The sequence below is a fragment of the Panthera pardus genome, unplaced genomic scaffold, assembly GCF_024362965.1.
Source record: "Panthera pardus isolate Hobbes unplaced genomic scaffold, ASM2436296v1 HiC_scaffold_2, whole genome shotgun sequence".
Classification (NCBI taxonomy): domain Eukaryota; kingdom Metazoa; phylum Chordata; class Mammalia; order Carnivora; family Felidae; genus Panthera; species Panthera pardus.
Window position 1 is genome coordinate 41,651,026 of NW_026526765.1, and position 22,344 is coordinate 41,673,369.

General features: G+C 47.2%; 1 protein-coding gene across 6 annotated transcripts in view; it reads right to left on the minus strand.

The window, feature by feature from the left end:
• Nucleotides 1-11,551: 11,551 nt before the first annotated feature.
• Nucleotides 11,552-22,344, minus strand: part of SH3TC2 (SH3 domain and tetratricopeptide repeats 2) — a 57,968-nt gene continuing 47,175 nt past the window's right edge. For 4 of the 6 annotated variants that reach the window (XM_019464373.2, XM_019464370.2, XM_019464372.2 and 1 more), the window contains 5 exons: nucleotides 19,872-20,022; nucleotides 17,689-17,811; nucleotides 16,390-16,540; nucleotides 14,350-14,561; nucleotides 11,552-12,525 (listed from right to left, as the gene is read on the minus strand). In XM_019464373.2, coding sequence (XP_019319918.2) covers nucleotides 12,334-12,525; nucleotides 14,350-14,561; nucleotides 16,390-16,540; nucleotides 17,689-17,811; nucleotides 19,872-20,022 — 829 coding nt within the window. In that variant the 3' untranslated portion in view covers nucleotides 11,552-12,333. The remainder of the gene's footprint in view (nucleotides 12,526-14,349; nucleotides 14,562-16,389; nucleotides 16,541-17,688; nucleotides 17,812-19,871; nucleotides 20,023-22,344) is intronic. The other 2 variants (XM_053907011.1, XM_019464371.2) reach the window with 2 other exon arrangements.

Below are 22,344 nucleotides of genomic sequence, written 5' to 3' on the forward strand. Positions count from 1 at the left end.
GCATATTATACTTAAAATGGTCAAGTCTGTATCCATTCCACCGCGATGAGCACACAAAAAAATGAGGCAATGTTCTTTTGATTTCAGCAGAAAAGCCGCTCACGCCATTGACAAACAAGTGATTTCAAACCTCCTTCATCTTATTTGCAAAGGAAATATCAGCCAACATTCATACCAAAACTATGTTACCCAGTTGCAACCATAGTTGACCTTAGATACAAGAGTTCCACATAAATCAATGACTGCGTTGTCGGAGAATCAACGGACCATATGAAAATTCACAGTAAAAGTATTCATATTTATTGTTATTTGTAAGTTGTTGCTGTACATCCCTTACCAAAGTAAAATTTATGCTAAACTTGACTATGCCTAGCCACACACATTTTCTTTCTCAGAGAGCCAGCTGTTAGACACTTACCTCTGATGTCCCTCAGGAGCCCCTCCAGCTCTTCCCACAAGACCACCAGAATCTGCTGCAGCCATCAGGCCTTTAGGCCAAGTGAGGTCATGGTGGGCTCAGGGAAGTACCTGGAAGCTTCAGGCCAAAGAAAAGGAAAGCCAGTGTTTACACTAAGGCCTGGCTTCAGAATGGCCTTTGTCTGCTCAGGGACTTTATTTATTTTCCAACGAGCCTAACGCCTTTGACCCTAGCTTGAAGTCAAAGGACAGGAAGAAAGGTCCCTTTCTTTCATGGGGATTGGCCACATGGCTTGGCTGGGGAAGAACTTCGGGATGCTGTGAAGGCCTGGCCCCGGACCTCCCAGAGCCCTGGAATGACAGCTCATGTTAGGACTGGAAAGAGAATGACCTCACTTCTTCCTGGTGGCCTCACATCCTGTAGGACGTCCATACTCACTCACTCACATACCTCTCGATTCCAGGTCTGTGATGTCCTACAGAGGGCATATTTATTTATTTCGTCATGTTATCCAGGTATAATTTATAGCCTAAATAATGTGTATAATCCATTCATGTATTCATTCATTCATTTGTCCAATAAATCAGTATTGAACAACTTCTGTGGGTCAGGCACTGTTCTCATGCTGTGGGTGCATCAGTGACCCACATAATCTCTGACCGCAGGCACATAAGGTCAAGTGGACGTACGACATTAAGCTGGTTCCACATCCAGTTGGATGCAAACTATAAGTTCCACGTTGTTCTGGGTTGAATTGCTGATATTCAGGCAAACAAATACTCTTCTGAAAGTGGGGTACCAAGAGCTAAAATCTTGTGTGAGGTCACACATATGACAAGCAGTGGAGTTGTTCATTGACACCACCATTCATCCTGGTGAACAAGACCAATCTAGCTGAAGCCCCACAAAATTTAGCAAAAGCTGGGGGACCTGGGTGGCTCAGCCGGCTAAGCGTCTGACTTCAGCTCAGGTCATGATCTCACCGCTCGTGAGTTTGAGTCCCGCGTTGGGCTCTGTGCTGATGGCTCAGAGCCTGGAGCCTGCTTCAGTCTCTGTGTCTCCCTCTCTCTCTATCTGTCCCCTGTTCACGCTCTATCTCTGTCTCTGTCTCTCTCTCTCTCTCAAAAGTGAATAAACATTAAAAAATATTTAGCAGAAGTCTGGCTTCAGTTTTATTCAGTAGCAATATGGACAAGGCTTAGATTTGTATGGTGACTTTACCACTTTCTACCTACAGGGCTTTGAGTAACAGCCCATCTCTTACTTAACCACTCTGAACTTGCTTCCTTATATGCACTATATGAACAACTGTCCTATGCAATTACTTCCTGGATGGGGAGAGACTGTTGAGAGGAGTCAGTGATATAATGGGAACATACATTTAGCACAGTGTCTGGAGTATGAGTGTTCAAATCTCAGCTGTGAAGGCCAAAATGTTGGAGAAATTTCTCAGAGGATCCTGGTCACCCAGGAGCCCATTGGCTCCATGAGGTCATGGACTGTGATTACCTTGCTCACTGGAGTATAACCCTAGCACATGAGAGGTATTAAACATTGGTTGTTTGGTTGTTTGGTTGGCTAGTTGGTTAGTTGGTCCGTTGGTTGGAGGGAGGGACAGAGGGAGTAAAGGTGGCTTGTTGCCTCCTTTACTATCCCATGACTCTCCCTCCTAGAACCTCTCACATGTGTACCCAATCTCCTCCAAGCAGGCCAATAGATACTCAAAAGCAGGGACTGGGTTTTTTGCCCTCCTTCTCACCACACCCCCAGTTTCTGATTTCCCAAGGAAGGAGTCTGGGGGCTCTAAAACAATACTCTACCCGCTTAGGCCAAAACATACCTTAAAGCTGTCACCTGTCACCTGGTGCTCTTTATTCCGTAGAACTTCAGCACTGAAGAGATCTCCTGTGATGCTGGGTGAAGAAGCCATGCTTCTAGAAACCAACCGTCCTGCCCCTATATTTCATGGTCACTTCTCCTTAAGACAAAGGGGAACTATCACATGCTCATAAAAGAAATACTTCTCTTGAAGATCCTAAGTTCTAAACAAGCAAATGTGAAACCAAAATTATATGGTTATGAAAAGCACTGATTTTTATGTCAGATAAAACTGGTTTTTAATCTCTGGAAGCATCTTAATGATTTGGAGCCTGGATTCCTTCATCTGGTAAGTGGGGAGAATAACATTTTCTCTCTAGAGCCCTTTGGAGGATCAGATAATATACTGTAGGTGAATTACTTAGCATAATGCCTGCTACAGGACACGTGCTCAGTAACAGACCATGATTATCCCTGGCCATAACTGCTACCTCTTTGAAAATTAGGAAGACACCAGCACATCTAGGGCAACCCATCCCAAACAAATGAAAAAATTATGCTTATTGGTCTCAATAAACTCCAACTAGGCATCTGCTATGAGTGTTAGCAGCCCTATCACCAAAGTCCCCAGCCACTAATGAACAATAAGCAGGTAGGTTCTGGTCTCAAAAATTTCTCCCTTTCATAAGGAATAAGAAGGGGTCACAATCTGAGTCCAAAATTTCGTTTGTTCATTTTTTTTTTATGAACCCATTCACCAAATCTTTATTGAGATTCTACCATCTGTTGACATGGGGCACAACTCTGAAAATAGAGGGCTGAATGATCCAGACAAGGTCTTTGCCCTCATGGAGTTTCCAATCTACATGGGATGATCTTTCTTAAAGCCACACGGATGGTGTCATGATAAACTGTGATACGTTCCCTGAAGGAAAAGTACAGGGATCCTTGAGCGCATGCAAAAGAGAGAACTTAGTCTAAGGATATTAGAAGAAGGAAAGAGACACAGACTTTATATAACTGGAAAGAAAAGAAAGGAATGCCACAGGACTTGAAAGAGTGCCAGATTATCAGTCTCCATAATCCCTTAGGACTTTAAAACAACCAAAAGTGCAAATCCCTCCAGGTCATCTGTCTGTTTGGCTATCCTTCCCTCCACCCACCAGAATCCCAAAGCTACATGTTCTAGGACAGACAAAAGTCCATTTTGTTTGTTTCATGAATAAGGAGCTGTTCGGTCACCAGGATTATCACGCAGCTGTTATTTAGCCTGTCCTGCGGCAGCTCCCCCGGGAGGAAAGCAGACGTAGCGGGTGTCATTCCTGTCTGGCACGATGTGCAGAGAACTCAGGGGCATTCCTACGAGCATCTCTATGAAACAAATATCTGATACATCTCCAGATGAACAAACAGCAAAAGTCCTCAATTTACGAGAAGGTGCAAGAACAAAGATTCACCTTCACGCATAATAGTTGATCCATGCAAGGAAGGTAAAGTAGTTGAGAATCAAATACATCATGTTTAACATCATAGTCTAGATCTGAAAGGTCAGAATCAAAGACAGAAGACATCATCTATTTTAAAAATCATTTCCACAGATAGGGGCCCCTGGATGGCTCAGTCAGTTAAGAGTCTGACTCTTAGTTTTGGCTCAAGTCATGATTTCACGGCTTCGTGGGTTCAAGCCCTGCATTGGGCTCTGTGCTGACAATGCGGAGCCTGCTTGGGATTCTGTCTCTCTCTCCCTCTATCTCTGCCCCTCCTCCACTCATGCTTTCTGTGTCTTTCTCAAAGTAAATAAGCCAAAAAAAACAATTATTTCCACAGATAAATCGTCTGTAATAGAATTGTGTAAGCCCCAATCAAAATAAAACAGAAGGTTAAGAAAATAGACAAGGATTTCTAAATACATGTCCATGAAAAACTGTTTCTAACACTCTTTACCCACAAGAATGAAAGCATCTCAACACGAGCACGGGCTTCTCCACCCTATTTGTTTCACAAGACGTACCCGGAGGATGACGGTATTCCCACCAGCTCTCTCATGATATCAAAAGTAGTAATTCTCCCATGTCTGTGACTGCATTTCTGCCACCGCCTTTCAAGCCACCGGTACCATGATGAGACCCACGAGGCTCCATGTGGCTGCCTTCCCTGCTCAAGCATCCATAGGCTTCCATTATTGGCTCTGAGATATCTTGCAAATTCCCTTCCCTCACCCCACTCCTCACCCGGGGTCTTCAAAATCTAATTTATAATTTGTTTCGACCTATCACCACTATGCCTTTGTTACGTTTTCTGTTCCTCCTTTCATTTTCCCTTTGGGAAAGGTGGTTAATCATCTCTCTCCTAGACTGTTACTTGACTGGTCAATGAGAACCTCCATATTTTTCTCAAGACCTCTTAGGATATCGGTTCTCTCCCATCCTGGTCTGGAGTAACTCATTTTTTGACTCACCAGAATCACCCCGTTGATTTCAGCCCAACATTCCAGCCTGACGAAACAAGTCTTGAACCTGCTCCTGTTGGTAATCACATCAGTGGTGATGTCTGTCCCAGAGATGTGTCACCTGACGTGGAGCCATTATATAACGTAATCATTTCATTATCAGAGAGACATGAATTCATATCTCACCCCCACCACTTACTAACTATAGGCTGGAGCCACTTCCATTCTTTTTTTTTTTTTTAATTTTTTTTTTAATCTTTATTTATTTTTGAGAGAGAGAGAGACAGAGCGTGAGCAGGGGAGGAACCAAGAGAGAAGGAGACACAGAATCCGAAGCAGGCTCCAGGCTCTGAGCTGTCAGAGCCCGACACGGGGCTAGAACCCATGAACTGGGAGATCGTGACCTGAGCCAAAGTCAGGAGCTTAACCAACTGAGCCACCCAGGCGCCCCTCCACTTCCATTCTTTAAACCTCAACGACGATAAAAACAACAATTGCATCTTCCTCAAATCGTTGTTAGATTACATGACAGAAGTTTTGCATAGGACCTCGTGCATAATACTCACTCAAAAATGTCAACCATTATTTTTATTTTGATGTGTGTGAATTCCCTGGTCCCCGTGAAGCTGTCCAGCAAATGACACATAAGAAAAACAAAGGCCAGAGATCTCTTGTGCTCTTTGAAGCTCCCACCCAGGTCAGTGCTTTTCAAACTGTACGTTAGTGAGCCTGTTAGAAACCAATTTAGCAGGTCATAAGTTGGATGTTTTAAATTTAGAATAGAATAGTTTTTAAATGGATAGAATATATCCGTGCACTTCACGTTGTAAGGACTAAATGGTATTTTGTCAACCATGTATTTTATATGTTCATACCTATGTATGCTGGGATACAAAGTAAGATGCATGTAGGGACGCCCGGGTGGCTCAGTCGGTTACGTGTCCGACTTCGGCTCAGGTCATGATCTCGCAGTTCATGAGTTCGAGCCTGGAGCCTGCTTCGGATTCTGTGTCTCCCTCTCTCTCTGCCCCTCCCCTGCTTTCGCTCTGTCTCTCACTCTCTCTTAAAAATAAATAGACATTAAAAAATTTAAAAAAACCACAAAGATACATTTCTTACTGTGTGTCACAGTAAAAAAAAAAGTTTGAAAGCCAGTGCCAGTGCTACAAGCCGATCCAGAGCTATTATAGACACTATTCGATACTGTTTTTAGTATTTAAGAAGACATTACTGCCCCCTACTGGAACTCTTGATTTCTCACCGAGAGGGACTACCATAGATTAGCAAAAGCCTAGTTTCTGGGTCCATATGACCTCAGTCATCCTCCCTTTACCCTGTCTGGAAGTGCACCCAGAGGGCACGCTTCCGTGGAGCTATCCTGATGCCCTGGGCAATAAGTCAAAGGCAGCCCCAGAAGTGCGAGCTGGAGTTCTCACCTCTAAAATAATTTGGAAGGGGTGCCTGGGTGGCTCAGTAGGTTGAGCACTGAGGCCATGATCTCAGGGGTTGAGAGTTCAAACCCCGCGTTGGGCTCCACGCTGATGGTGCGGAGCCTGCTTGGGCTTTTCACTCTCTCCCGTCTCTCTGTCCCTCCCCCACTCGCGCTTTGTCTCTTTCAAACAAACAAAATCACACATAATGGCCGCACAGAGCCTCCGCCCCCAAAGATAGATGTGTTTCAGCCATTTCCTTGTGTATGAAAAAAAGGAGGAAAACAAATCTCTCAGATAGCATAGCATTTATACCATGTGCCAGGCACTGTGTGCTCAGTGCTTTTACGTATGCCATCTGATCTAATTCCAACAGCCCCGGACTCAGAGAACTTAATTAATTTGGTGAAGGTTGCACAGCTAGTCGAAGATTCTAACTCAGCGTGCCTGATGCCCTTGCCCTCACCCCGTACTGCTGCCTGGGTGAGGGCAAGTCTTAGTGCCTTGAATTTCCCCTTCCTCTCCTCCCCTTTTCCACCCATCTCAATGGGAGCGATTATCAAAAGGAAAGGAGGTAGGGGCTCCTGGGGGGCCCAGTCAGTTAAGCGTAAGGCTCTTGATTTCAGCTCAGGTTTTGATCTCACAGTTTGTGAAATCGAGCCCCTTGTAGGACTCTGAGCTGACAATACGGAGCCTGCTTGGGGTTTTCTCTCTCTCTCCCTCTCTTTCTGCCTCTCCCTTGCTTGTGCACGCACACATTCACAGGTGTGCGTGCTCTCTCTCTCTCTCTCTCAAAATAAATAAATTTTTTAAAAAAGGGAAGGAGGTCAAAATGGACAAGGTCATGAAAAACAAAGGAAAGCCTGAGAAACTATCACAGACCCGAGATGACCAGGGAAACATGACAACTAAATGCAATGTGGTACCCTGGGATTCTGGATCACAAAAAGGACTTTAGTGGGGGAAACTGATGAAGTCCAGATAAAGGCTGGAGTGTGTCATTGCAATAGCCAGGTCCTAATGGGTTTCCCACCTTCCTTCCTGCTGCCCCACCTTCCATTCTCATATTGCTTCCAGAATCATCTTTCTAACGCACAAACCTGACCCTGTCTCTCTACTGCTTATAACCTTTACATTGGCTCCCCGCTCACGCTCAGGGTGAAGACCAAACCCCTCAAGGTCTGTCTCCAGCTTCCTCTCTGGCATCTTCTCCCACTTCTACTTCCCAACCCCCCTGACTCCGCTCCAGCTTTACTGCATTGAACTGCTGTTGGCAGAAAATGCCAGGTCCCCTCCACCCTCTGAATTTAGCTTGACACATGCCCTGTCAACTCCATACCCCCTAACCTACAATTGGAATTAAGTGGATCGATCTCTCTGACTCAGTTTGGATGTCACTTCCTCCAGGAAGTCCTCCCTGATGCCCTGGGTCCTATGCTGGGTTAAGTGCCCTCCCCTGAGTTCCCATAACACCCTGTAATTAGCTCCCACAGAGCTTCCCATCCTGGATCATATTCATATTTTCTCCTTCCCTCTTAGGAAACTGAGCCCCCACCTCCCTGAGGTGGGAAGTACGTGCCAAGCACGGCATTAACTAGCACTGACTTATTTTGAGGATTTCAGTCCTTTGTGCTGCTTTTTCCATTTCTTTGCTCAAAGAGAACGGTGTTAGCCTGTCTGCAACACTCCCTGCCACTTGTTAATCTTTTTATTGTCAAATAATGCCAGATCAAGCTTCGGCTGGGCACTTGCTGTGGGCAACAGGACCCAGCTTGAATGTAGTGCATCGTTTTGTTTTCACTGCATTTGTTTCTATTTATGAAATTCTACTCATGGAAAGCAAAACCTGTGTCTGTCTTCTACACAGACCAGTCATCCTTGGTAAAAATTAATTTATATGAATAAAGAAAGCAAATCAACTTATAAAAATTTTAATAGGGGCGCCTGGGTGGCTCAGTCAATTGAGCGTCCAACTTCGGCTCAGGTCATGATCTCGCGGTCTGTGAGTTCCAGCCCCTTGCCGGGCTCTGTGCCTGGGACGTGCTTCAGTTTCTATCTCTCTCTCTCTCTCTCTCTCTCTCTCTCTCTCTGCCTCTCCCCCATTCATGCTCTGTCTCCGTCTCTGTCTCTCTCTTTCTCTCTCTCTCTCAAAAATAAGTAAACATTAAAAAAAATTTTAAGGTTTGACAAATGGTTGTTCAGGCGGTACATAAAGTGAAAATGCAGAGGTTCACACACACATGCATCCCTGCATGAAGGTCGCCCTGAGTGAGAGAGGCCCTGTCATTAGTGCTGCTAAGTACTTGGGTGATGAGATCGCGGGTATTGTTGTCTTTGTCACTAACATCCTGTGTAACTGGGAGAAAATTACTTTTCTATTTCTCAGTTTACTCACCTGTAAAAAGAAGAGAATAAAATGGGATCATAAAAATATATGATTTCATCTCCCAGATACAAATTTCTTTTCCTGGTCACTCAGTATGCAAATAACATTGCTGAGAAGGAACTCAGAGGGGATCATCCTTTTTATATTACAGATCAGAGAATTGCCAGGTATAGAGTTTCAATGACTTGCCCAAGGTCACAATGAAATTTAATGCCAAATCCAAGACCAAATCACAGGTCACCCCACTTCCTGGTGATGTGTTTCTCCCCCTAATTCTGATACTTTCCACTCCTATATACTCCCTTCCCCAGGGAAACTTCTGTCAAAAGAGTTATGTGTTATCTACAAAGCACAAGCAAACACACACACACACACACACACACACACACACACACGTACATGCACACAGAGACACAATATGAAAACATCTTAAAATAACAGAGAAGCAAATAAGAAAAGAATAAAAGCAATATTGGATCTCAGAGTGTTAACATTGTTGGGTAGGAAAGAAATGTACCTGAAAGCTGAGAAAACATGTTACAGGGCTTTCCACAATGTTGTAATTCTCTTCTCGTTCTTTATTCAGGTTAGATACAAGCAGCCGGGAGCCGGGGTGGGGGGTGAAGGGGGATCTCACAAGTTTTAGGGGAGGATTAGGATATAAGGGGGTAACTCATTCATTCATTCGTCTCTGGCTACTGCATATGTACAATCGAATCTGCTTAAATGCAGACCAGATCCGCTCACCTCTCCACGCTCTGTGGATTGTGGTGGGAGAAAAAGCTTCAACATGATTCCAAGAAGGAGAATCGTTAACCATATTGTTTAAAAGGGATTCTTAAACCCTTGTAAAGGCCATTTTATTTAGCAGAGCAATTTCATATAGGATATAGTAACTGCAATGATACAGTGCAATGCTTTTCTCATTTAAAAAATAATCCTACCCCTCTTCTTGGGAAATATGTTGAACATTTTTATAACTGATCTGGTTAGAGGCAGATTTCCCAGGTACACAGATGAACCAAAGTCCACAGAATCAGATAATTTTGACCAAAATTCCCAATGAAATACAAAGTGGGTAGGTATAATGCCCTTCACTTAAAAATAAATAAATTTGATAGATATAGATATGAATAGAGATAGAAACAGAGGTAGAGAGACGGAGATGATAGGGATAGAGACAGATTTGCAGCAATTAAAAAAGATCTGGAGAAACAGTAGCTCATGTGGGAAAAGGTGTCAATGAATCAAAAGCTCAATGTGAGCCAGTGGTAAGATGCGGGTGCTGGAGAGAAGAAAAATCTTAATGCAACATTAAAATACAACACTAAATTACATTATGCACAGTGATGGCCCTCTCTGCTCTCCCCACAAGCCAGTACCAAAGCCTGGTGCATTGTGGGAAGCACACTTTCAGAGGAGCTGAAATTGGCGTCTGGCCAGAGGGCAGTAATAGGTCAGTGGGAAAAGGGAAAGGGGCTGTAACCTGAGACAAATGAGGAATGGTCCATGGCATGGGTTCCAGGGCCAAGCAAGCTTTCTCCAAAATAAGATGCGGAACTGTCCTGGAATGCATGTGCCCCTGTCCATCTCCCAGGAATGTTGTTGAAAGGGTGCTGCCTGGGAGGTTGGACCCATCCACAACATCCCTCCCCGTTCGGGGATTTTACGGTTTGTGGTGGGAACCAAATCACATCTATTCTACACGGTCATGGATTAGGTCCCTTCATTTCCTTCCCGGAGAAGAATATTCTAGAACGGAGTGCATTTTGGCAACCAACCAAGCTCCTAAAAGAAAATAAGATGTACCGATGTGTAGATGACCTTGGTGACTAGAAGACGAAATGTTGACTCAACTCATTCCCAACCCACTATCAACCATCTGGTCGGCCCAAAAAGCTAGAAATTAAGGGCCCAGGGTCTGACAGTAAAATCTAAGCTGCTGGGCGTCAGATGGCAAGCCTATGGCTAGATCTTCTTGAATGTTCCCACATCTCAGAACAAGAGTGAACCTCCTGTATCAGGACAGCCTGAATGGCCCATCCAAGAAATGTAGGTACCAGGGGCGTCTCCCAGACATCCTGAGTTAGAATTACTGGAACAGGAACCAGAAGGTTCATTTCCAGCAAGTTCTTGTGAACTTGAAAGGTGATTCTTTGGCACATTTTCTGAGAACCATGTTTCAGACTAGTGTTTCTCATGCTTTAGTGTGCATTAGAATCACCTGGAGAGCAAGGCAAAAACTAGGGCCCCGGGACTCCGGAGATTCTGATTCAGAGGTCTCAGGCGGGCCCCAGAATTTGCGTTTCAGACAATTTCACAGGTAAGGCTGACGCGGCGGGTCCAGTGGGTGGACCATACTTGGAGTTCACTGCCTTAGGGAATTCCCGATTTCGTTATCAAATAGCTCAGATACTGTGGTAGGCAGCTTCTGTAAGGCCCCCAGCGATTCCTTGCCTCCTGGTAGTCACGCCCTTGGTATATCCCTCCCTTTTTGTGTGGGCTATAGACCTAGCGACTCCCTTATAATGAATAGACCAGGCAAAGCTAGTTGGATGTCACTTCCGAGGTGAGCTTATGAGAAGACTCCCTTCTCTCACTCGGTGCTCACTGTCTTGCTCTCTGATGAAGCAGGCTGCCATGCTGTGAGCTGTCCTGTGGAGAGGTCACATGGAAGGGAACCGGGGGCAGCCTCCCGGCCAACAGCAAGCAAGGAACCGACCCCTGCCAACAGCGGTGTGAGTGAATTTGGAAGCGGAGCCCTCCGCCAGCGAAGCTGGAGAAGACAGCAGCTGATGCCTTCATTGTAGCCTTGTGAGCCACTTCATTGTAGCCTTAGCAGCAGCTAAGCCACACTCCGGGTCCTGACACTCTATAGAAACTGTAGGATGATGGATGTTTCAAGCCGCCATATGTGTTTTATGCAGTGATAGACAACTCATAGAGATGCTTTGTCAAGGAGCTACCCCGAAATCCATATGACACCTTGGTATTTAACCCATCCTTCAAGCCTCCCATCTCATCTCTCTCTGTTAGAAAGGAGACTGATGTGTATACATGTAGATGAGCAATATTTAATAATATACACTCTTCCGAAGGAATTTACGTCATCGTCTTCTTAGTGTTCAATGTTTAAGCCTTGGCCCTTGGGGAGGCTCCCGGAGTTTCCAGGCGGTTACGGAGGAGCAGAGCATCGGGCAGGAGGGAGAGGTGGATCCGCATCAGACCCCAGGCCCTGTGTGTTGAGCTGGCCGTCCTGGGGCTGTCGTTTGAGCTAAGAGCATGGTGAATTCCCACCTGCCAGTCCCCGCGAGCAAGAGAAATGACATCCCCTTTGGCTGGCAAAAGAAAGAAATTTGCAGTTTCTCTGCTGGCGAGAGGAGAGGGTCTTTCCCTGAGAACAGTCAGTGAAGGGAACAAAGTCCAATCTGCTTGCCTTCTCTCCAGAGCAGCGCCTGATTTCCTCATGGCGGCTGGGGGGGGGGGGGGGGCGGGAGGTTGCCCCCTCAGGACAAGGGTTCTCATGTTCTCTAGAACGGAGTGTTGAGAAAGTGCGTTTCAGAGGCTGTGTGTGGGGAAGGGCCACAGTCCAATGAAAAGGCTCTAGACACAACCCCTGACACAAAGCCAAGACCTCCAGTCCCTGCTCTGTCATCCACTCCTGGTGTGGCCGACCCAAATGAGCCCCTCCCTCTGGGCGGTGCTAGTCTCATTGTAAGATGAGGGGGCTGGGCCAGGTTATGATGCAGACCTTCCAGATGGGTGTCCTGGAGCCCAGGGCAGGGAGGCAGCTTCTGGCCATGGCCACTGGTCGGATGTAGGACAGCCCTCCTCAGAGGGCCAGGCCTCCCCCGCTCAGCCACCGCGCCCTCTCTGAGGAGCGCCCCGAGGGGCTGCTGTGCCACAGGGGGCTCCGGCAGACGTTGTCCAACCTGCTTCTAATGGTGTCCTGCAGCTCCTGGTCACCCAGCAGGACCGCCGCTGCCAGGGCCAGCCAGAAGTATTCGGTGGCATCGTGGGCGTCCTAACCCCATGACATGGGGGCAGAGAAGAGACAGCAGTGAGCAGACATCTCCAGGGGAGGCCAAGAGGCAGTGACGGGAACTCAGAACTCCAGATTCTGTCTACCCCACGTACGTTCCCACCCCCTTCTCCTGGTTCCTGGGGGACCAGCGACATTGCTACCTCCAGTAGCCCTCCACGCCAGGTGGCACCTCACCTAGGCTCAGCTGATCGTGAAGCAGCAGCATCCTGGGCACAGTGCCTCGGGGATTCCTAAATGACTCAAGGTGACCTACCCCAGCCACTCCCTGGGACCTCTCAGTGCAACCTAACAGAGAAAATGTCCCTCACCCTTGGAGACGTGGGCGTAAACCTGCCAATAGCTGGACGGGAAGGACACCAAGAAACAGAGAGAAGCAGAAACATACAGAGCCAAGAGATACAAGAAAAGGTGAGGAAATCCATGATGACATTGGAGCGCCAGCCTCCAGAACTACCTGGAACTCTTAAATTTATCCTTGAACTTCCCAGTTACTGGAGCCAGTAAATTGCCTCTTTTGCATAAGCTAATTTGAGTTGAGTTCTTCCCCCCTTGCAATCCCTGGAACCGCTGGTCAAGTCAGTCAGACTGTCTGCACCGTGTCCCTGAACCACTTCCGGGGAGCTATGGGACAGAGGCAAGATGGCCTCTGCCATCTCCACCGCCCCGCCGTCGTCCCTTCCTGCATGGTACGAATGAGGAACAGATGCTTCTTTGGGTGAGATTCAAAAAGGCAGTCTGGTTCCCATTAACCCTCATAAGTCAATAATTAATTCAGGCCAGAAACAACTTCTGGCAAATAAGAAACGGACAGCAGAGCTGCGCTGAGGATCCCCTGGGGGCCAAACACAGGCGTGACTCAGAACAATATTAAGAGATTAAGGGCTGTGCTGGTGCAGACAGGGACCTCTGGTAAAGGGAAGCCAATGCTGGGGGCAAAGTTCAAGGGCCAGAATTGTAGCAGAGACTTTCAGACCACCAATACAGTTCTAGAAGTGACTGGAAAAACAAGCTCTGAATTCAGCTCCAGCAGAGCAAACAGGAGTCAGGGCTAAGGCCTCGAGAGGACGGAGGCGTGCCTACATTCGGAGATCCCACCTCTCTCTCTCAGTCATGTCAACACGTACCCAGATTTGTCCTAGAGTTGTATAGAACTTTATAAGCAGCGCGTTGCAACTGGCTAGTTAATCCATAATATTTTGAAGACGTACAGTTGAACGTCAATGTTGATTTTTTTAAAAAAATTTTCTTAATGTTTATTTATTTTTGAGAGAGACAGAGACAGAATGCGAGTGGGTTAGGGGCAGAGAGAGAGGGAGACACAGAATCCAGAGCAGGCTCCAGGCTCCGAGCTGTCAGCAGGGCTCGAACTCACGAGCTGTGAGACCATGACCTGAGGCCCAAGTTGGACACTTAACCGACTGAGCCGCTCAGGCGCCCCAAATACTGATTTTGATTTTAATGTGGGAGTCTCCAGCTCTTTTGTATCTTGTGTATGTCCATAGGCCCCTGAGGAACTCACATGCACTAGGCCATGTGCCCATTGTACCTAACAGATAAAGCGGCTATGGAAATCAGAGCAGGGCAAGGAGAAAGAGTAGCTCGAGCTATGATCCGTCTCCTCAGCGGACAGGAGCACGTTTGAGGTCTCCCATGGGCTAAGCAGCAAAGAACCATCGTGTTCCCAGATGAGTCACCACCACCCCCCCACCCTGTGAGATATGACTCCCCATCTTGGCCCACTCAACTGTACCCTGAAGGCTAAGGGTCAGGGAAGAGTGGGGTTGACGCCAGGACGGCTCTTACCTTCAGCTGGTAGAAGGTGAGTCGGCCCAGGCGATAATATACCTTCGCATAGTACAGGGCCTCCTTGGGACTCTGCAGCCAGGGTGGGCAGAGGGACAGAGTCTTCAGGTAGCAGTCTTCAGCCATCTCATACATGCTCAGGGAATAGTACACCGTAGCCAGGCGGTGAAAGGCCACCAGCTCCTGCTTCTGATCTCCTAGGAATTGGAAGACTGAGGGAGAGATCGTGCAGCCAACACCTGATGGCATCCGTCCACGCACCCAGTCTGTGTTGTTTTTTGAAGGTCTTCTGGGGATCAGGGGCGGTGCTTGGGATATACGGAACAGGGCAGAAGAGGTCCCTGCCCCCGTGAGGTTTCTCACCTCACAGGACACAGATGCCCCTTAAATAATCTCACAAACAAAAGTAACACTACACCTGCGGTAAGTGACGCGAAAGGCAACACGGGGCTCTGGGAGGAAGTGATGAGAGCACGTGTGCCCGTCATGACTTCCTGGGATGATTTCCTGAAGAAAACTTTTTCTTTATTACAGAGGTGACTGTAACTCAAGATTCTGGGAGATAGTGATTTCCAATTCCCTGTAATGAGACATGGTGGCAAGTCTAGCTTGATGCAGTGGCTAAGGATTCTTTGCAACGAATGACTCTGTAGTGCAAACGTCTTCTCCCTTGAAAGTCTCCCCCTTCAGAGAAGCCCCAGGGGGCTGCCACTGGCATCAGTCACCCTCTGGCTCCTTTACCACCAGCTCCAGGTCTCAGATTACTACAAAGACCTGCTCACTTTTAAACCCATGCTTTAGAACCTCGGTTTCTAATGGGTCTATGATTTGTTGTTTGGGGTTTGGGTGGGTCTGTCGTTTTAATAACCAACTCCTTTAATACCAAGTGGCCTTTTAAAGAGAACAAAGGCTTCCCATTGTGTTTTTGGAATATTTTCAAGGTGGCTCTTTGATGCAATCTAAAAAACACCACTTTTTAGGCTTCGAAGAACCAAACGCCAGCAAGAAAAGAAAAAATCCAAGGGAGAGAAAATTCTCTGATATGGAAAAATCCAGTCATGGGGAAGTGCATAAAAGTGGATATAGCCTGCTTTCAGCTTCTGCCCAGGGAAGGAGAAAGAACTCTCAGAGAGGGAGCTGCCTGGGGCTCCCAAGGCCTCTGCCGAGCTAGCGGTCACTCAGATAAGATTTTCTGCAGTAAAGAAAAAGGTAGGAAAAGGAGACAGAGCTCTGAAGTGCAATTAAGACACAATAAAGTCCAGTGCCATCCACGTCTCAGGCCCTTGAGAATGCCCAGAAGTCCCTCCAAGCATCCTCGCTGAAGACTCCATTTGCCCCTACATCTAATCAAGCCTTCTCTCATCAAACCTGCTTTTCCTCAACACCAACATTCAAGACGAGGGTGGGGTTTTTTTCATCTTTTTTTTTTTATTCCGCCTTTTTTCTGCTTTGATGGCTCACATTGTTTCCCACTAGCTTCTGTGATAATTGCAAACTATTTCAGCCCCATAGTGAGTGAAGTTAATGGGAATCTGACCTTCATCTACATTTCAATTCTGCAGGGAAAAAAATGTGCTTTTGACTAACAATCAACCAATTAAAAATCTAGGGCAGAGGCCCTTGGTAACAGGGGCACTGCCAGTGCGGGGATAGGATACCATTTACCCCATACCGGGCAGTAATACCAATGGTGGTATGATAATCAGGGTGACACAGGTAATGCTTATCTAGGACTTACGTACCAAGCGCTGTGCTGCGGGTTCTACGTGGATAATCATGGGTCTTCATAACAACTGCATGAGGTGGGTGCTATTTTTAAGCCTTATTTCCCTATGACACACTTGAGGCTTATAGACATTAAGCAGCTTGCTTACAACTAAGATCTCCCGACAGTTGGATCCGGGATTTGAACCCACACAGTCTGACTCCAGAGCCTTTGCTGTTACTGCTTTGTTATCCATCCCCCCCCCGCCCCCCCACCACCATAGGATAAGCTTTTAGCCCGCCCATTCAACATGCCAGACCATCCGGATCACTTACCTATGACTGTGCTGAGTCTGGCCGCCAGAGTGGCAAACTCCAAAGCCTTCTCGTAGCCTTCCAGACTGATCTGCAGCTCCGTCAGCTTGTTGAAAACCCGGAGCTCCGTTCTCACTGCCTTCATCCTCCTCGCTAAAGGGACAGCCCCAGCCTGGGAACAGAGGCACATGGAGCCCTAGTCTAGCTAAAAATCATCGGTACAGACCGCACTCTAGGCGCTTACACTGTGCTGGTGGGGTTGGGGGGCCGCCACGCGTGGCTTTGCCCAGCTCGCTCTCCTGGTCCTTGCTCTTGGTCGCTCTGCCCAGATTCTAGAGGTAGGAGAACTGTAAAGGTCACCAGGCCTCCTGAGACTAGAAAAGCCGAGATGGGGAAAAGGAAGATGACCTATCTCAGGGCCACATGGGAACTTAGTCACGTCCCAGTTCACAGGCTCCCTTGGCACCGGCAGCAGTCTGTGGAATTCGCGCGTGCTGTCTGAGAGCGCCCAATAATGGCCATTTCTGTTATTTTTATGAAGATCGAATTTTAGGCAGGTCACTTCATCTCTCTCGACTTAATTCTCTCATCTATGAAGTGCATATGACGACGCGCACCTCAACGGTCAGGGACATACTCCGCGCTCTCCTCCCCCCTAGCTCAGTGCCCAGCACATAGTGGGTGTTCGATAAATGTTTGATGACTGAAGAAAGAGCTGAACAAGCAAACGAATGAATAAGAGAAATTTTAGGGTCAAACAAGATAATAAGCTTTCCAGACTTCACCGAACAACCATTATGATTTTGACACATCTGCTTCGCATCTGCAGGATTACTTAATTACAATTATTTTTTGAGCCAACACTCTGCCTCATCCTTTGCGATAATGAATTCATGGGTTTGATGAGCTGGTGTTACACATGTTTAATATTTTAAGTGTATTTGAATGCCCACTTAATAAAAACATAGTAAAACACATGCGTTCATCCCTGGACCAATCATCTCCCCACCGTGCCCCCAGTGGTACCCGGGAACATTCTGGTAAACACACAAGTGAGCCAGAAACCGTAAAGCACCACTCACCCAAGAGATGCAATTATTTTGGCGTGTTTTGCCAGAAAACATAATTTATCAAGCCTAGGAATGACAGAATTTATCAACTCCTTCTTTGGGGGCTTGTGGATTGAAGAAAGGAAGACCACATAGGCACTGAATGAGGAACGAAAGGAAAAGGAATAACAGGAAGAGAGGGGAAGGGGGCCCCAGGCCTTGTGGCCCTGGCACGTTTGTGCCAGCGCCTGGCTGGGCTGGCTGGACTTACCCGGTAATACTCCACCGCACGGTGCCTGTGGCGGGTCCCATTGAAGAACACATCGCCCGCTTCTTCATAGAGTTTGAGAGCCAGGGAGGGCTCTTCGGACTTCAGGGCTTTCTGGATGGCTGCCTAGATGGGACAGAGACAGCTGTCAAAGGCAGAGAAGACTTCCAAACGGTCACAGGACCGGCAGGAGCGAGGTCCTGGCCACCTGGTTCAACTCTCGGCTCACATCCTCTGAACGTTGAATTGTGGTCCACAGTCACGGGGCTGGTAAGAAGGCTTTGCGATTCCCTAGTCTGCCATTTCCCCGTCGTGGCATGAGAGATTACTTGGGGAGCCCTTGAGATGATTTTTTAGCAGTACAGAGACAAGCATTTTGTGTTTCAATAGTTAAGTATTTATTTTAATATGTTTTAGGAGAGATGAATAATGCATCCAAATCTGTGATTTCAGATAGTGTGATTTAGTGTAAAAAGCTCTAATTGATCAAATCGAGTTGATCTGAAGTTGAGTCAAAGAAAATAATAACAGTACAGGCAATACATAAACGTGACAAAACCATTAACTTCATACACAAATGACTGGAGTTTGGAAAACAGCGATCTCATCCAACACCTACACTTTGCAGACGGAAAAACCGAGGCTCAGAAAGAATAAGGAAAACTCTCTACATTTACATAATAGTTACTGCCAAAGAAATGCTAGTGTCTTCCAGCCTGATACCCTTCCCCTAGCGCCCACGACCTCTCTATCTCTAACCAGTGATTCCACATTGCATGTAAACAAAACATAGTGAGGAAGCTGAAGAATGTACCACAGCATCTGCAGCCCAGCTATGGGAACTCAGAGGGCCTGAGGTTGAGAACAACTCTGCAGAAAATCAGGTCTGGGGTTGCGTGGGCCTGAGACCAGGGCTGGCCAATGGGTCCCTGGGGAAGACCCGGCAGTAATTGTTATTGCCTTGCTGCACAGAGAAACAGGTGGGGAGACAGAATCCGGGAATCAGGGGGCTCTGCCAGCCGAGCAAATGCACACCCCAGACAGCCGCCCCTGGGCCTCATGTCCTGGAGAGTGAAAGCAAGGCCGAATTGTCTGCTCTCTGAAAAAGCTTCCAGCTCTAAAGTCCCATGGCAGGAGAGCATGGAGGCTGAGAGTGAAGGCTTTGTGTCACACGGCCCGTGGGCAGTTTTCACAGCTTACCAGCCGTATCCCCTTGGGCAAGTTACTCAGCCTCATTGAGCCACATCCGTGAAATGGGAACTGGAGTAGACACTCCTGCTGTATTCGGAATGAGGGTTAAACTACAGCAGGCATGTGATGTGTTTGCACAGTGAGCATGCACTCACTGTTAACATAACCATCATTAAGTCTCGGCGGAAGTGACTGTGTGAGTTTAAGTAATAAGGGGAATAAAAAGGGAGAAAAATAAGAAAAGGGAAGGAAGAAAAGCTAAATGACATGTTTCCAATGAAACAAATGATGTATACCATCATAATGTCGGCACTGTGCAGATAATAGCAATGATGATGATAATAATAATAATAAAATGCCATTTATTAAGAATTCACTAAGTCCCAAGCATTTAGTAAATGCTTGCTTTGTATATGCATTTCCTACGCAAGTGACACACATAATCCTTACCCTTAGAGATGGGGTTTACCCATGAAGAAACCGAGGCCCTGTGATGTGGCCAGTGCAGCCAGGCCAAGGTCACGTGGTCCATACTTGATGGCTCTGTGACTGGATTCCAGGCTGTCTGCCTGCAAAGCCCCGGCCTTTCATCACTACACTATCCCATATCTCAGGCATTAAAGGGATGCAAACAAAAAGACTGGAAGAGGACAATAACGTTAACACCCTGCACTCATCAACCTCGCCTCATATTGTCGCAAAACCCCGGAAGTCAAGGTTTGTGTTGAGATTAGCGGAGATCGATCGTGACACGACAGATGAGCGGCTCTCCTGCCACATTCTTTGAGAGCCCACACGTCCATATGGGACTCAGGGACCGGCCACCTGTCACCAGACCACTCTGGGCTCCATCTTGTGTCCAGGGAACATCCCAGCGTCACCCCTCCCTCCCAGGGCTCAGCATGGACATCACCTCTCTCCAGCTGGTCGCTTTGGAGGGTACGCTGTCTCCCCAGATGACCCAAGGGGGCAGGTGAGCTCTGCAGGAGACCTACCTGCAGGTACAGCTCCACCAGATCATCTTCCTGCATGAGGTAGTGGAGTCGTCCAGCTCCGAGCCAGGCCTCGGCAGCCTTGTCTTTCGCCCCCAGGTCGATGAAGATACGCAGGCTCTCCTTGATGCAGGTGAGAGATCTCCTGAGAGACCTGGGTTGGGGGAGCGGGCAGACATGGAACCATTAGGTGTGAGTCAAGGGCCCCCTCAAAGGGGCCTCGGAGTCACTCAGCACAGGAAGAAACTGAGGCTCTGGGAGGGAGCGACCCTCCAGATTGTCCAGGACCAGATTGTCCCTGATCACACGGAGAGATCAGAGGCCTGGCTCAGCTTCAAACATCTGTGTGAACTTGAGAAAGTATAGAAGCTTTCTGTGCCTTAGTTTTCCCATCTGTAAAATGGGGGTGTCATTGTACCTGCCTCTGAGGGTTATTGGGAGGATTCAGTGAGATGGTGAAGCTGGAATGCTGGGATGGAGAAACAGTGTAACAGTGATGAATATTCACAGGTTAGTTATCAGAGTCATTATCATGGCCCATGGCCCACATCCATCTTTCGGATGTTACACTGTAACATTTTTTGCCGTAAGCACCTAACACACAGTGGATACCAAACACATATTTATTAAATAAAAGCACGAATGAATGAGCACAGTGGTAACTTTACATCATCAAAAAGATTTAGATGCTTTAAAAAAAAATTTAGATGTTTTGTTTGAGAAGAAAAATCGAACAAGGGCAAAAAGTCTTAAAAGGTTGGTGTTTATCGGAGGACTCGAATTATCTGGAAAATTGTCTTACATCCGAAACTCTTCCCCCATGACAGGGACTAAAGAAGAAGTGACGCACAGGCTATGTAGTGTGGCACAGATTCGGAATTCTAGAACAAGAAGGAACACGGGGCATCATCTAGATAGTATTTCTCCATTCCAGCAGCAATTATCGCCCAGAAGCTTTTTAAACACACATACACAGGCAAAGTGACCCCAAGGTGTTGACATGCCATGCTAGCCTGGGACACTGTGGGAGGATTTAGTCAAGGCTCGATAGTGACTTCACTGTGTAACCTGGGTTGAAACTTGGAGATCCAGCCCAGTCCCTTATGTTATAGAGGAAACAGGCCAAGAGTGGGAAGTAATTTGCACAAGATTGCACAACACATTGGGGGAAACTCCAAGGCCAAAACTCCCTTCTCCTGAGTCCTGGCCCAGAACTCATTTCACAGCACCCACATTCCTCTGAGACTCATGGCCCTCCTGCAGCAGCATTATCTGGGAGTTTATTAAGAATACAGAGGGGCGCCTGGGTGGCGCAGTCGGTTAAGCGTCCAACTTCAGCCAGGTCACGATCTCGCGGTCCGTGAGTTCGAGCCCCACGTCGGGCTCTGGGCTGATGGCTCGGAGCCTGTTTCCGATTCTGTGTCTCCCTCTCTCTCTGCCCCTCCCCCGTTCATGCTCTGTCTCTCTCTGTCCCAAAAATAAATAAAAAACGTTGAAAAAAAAATTTTTTTTTAAATAAAAAAAAATAAAATAAAATAAAAAATAAAAAAAAGAATACAGACTCCTAGGGGCGCCTGGGTGGCTCAGTCGGTTAAGCGTCCGACTTCAGCTCAGGTCGTGATCTCGCGCTCCGTGAGCTCGAGCCCCGCGTCAGGCTCTGTGCTGACAGTTCAGAGCCTGGACCCTGTTTCAGATTCTGTGTCTCCCTCTCTCTGACCCTCGCCCATTCATGCTCTGTCTCTCTCTGTCTCAAAAATAAATAAACATTAAAAAAAATTTTTTTAAAGAATACAGACTCCTAGAGCTACCTCAGACTCACTAAGTCCAAATCATGGCAGGTGCAAGCTCCGAATCTGGATTCCTAATGCACCCAGGTGCACCCTAACACACCCTAATAACCCAGGGGTTATGTCCACGCACATCAAAATCTGAAAACAACTACTCCAAACCATAAAGATCCTTCTAGAAACACGGATCATCATCAACCAAGTGTATGCACAGTTAGGAGGTCCTCATCAAACATGGTTACCATCTCATCATTGTGCACAGTGATGAAAACAAGCATTGCCTTTGACTAACAAGGCCCTGATTCGTGTTGGCAACGAGGCAGCTACTGGCCTTCTGGAGAAAGTGCCAGGCATTTGGCCCTTGCAACTCCTGAGAAGAAAGAACGAAAGAACTCAGGTTTTCCCCCACTTCCCAGCTCTTGATAGGGCATTCAGGATGGGCACAGGCCACCCTCTCTCAAGTATTAGAATGTCAGACTGTGACATTCTCATGGCTGTGAGCTGAGAAGCTGCACATAGTGCTGAGCGGGTCACCAGCCTGCCTGGCTGAGCTAGATAAATGGGGGCCCTATCTTCTCTCACCCGCCCCGCACCCCCCACCCCAGACCTCAAGCAGAGTTTCCAAGCGCCGCTCTCCCCACTCCCACTGGAACAGTTGACGAAGACAGGACTCCTACATCTCATCCTCC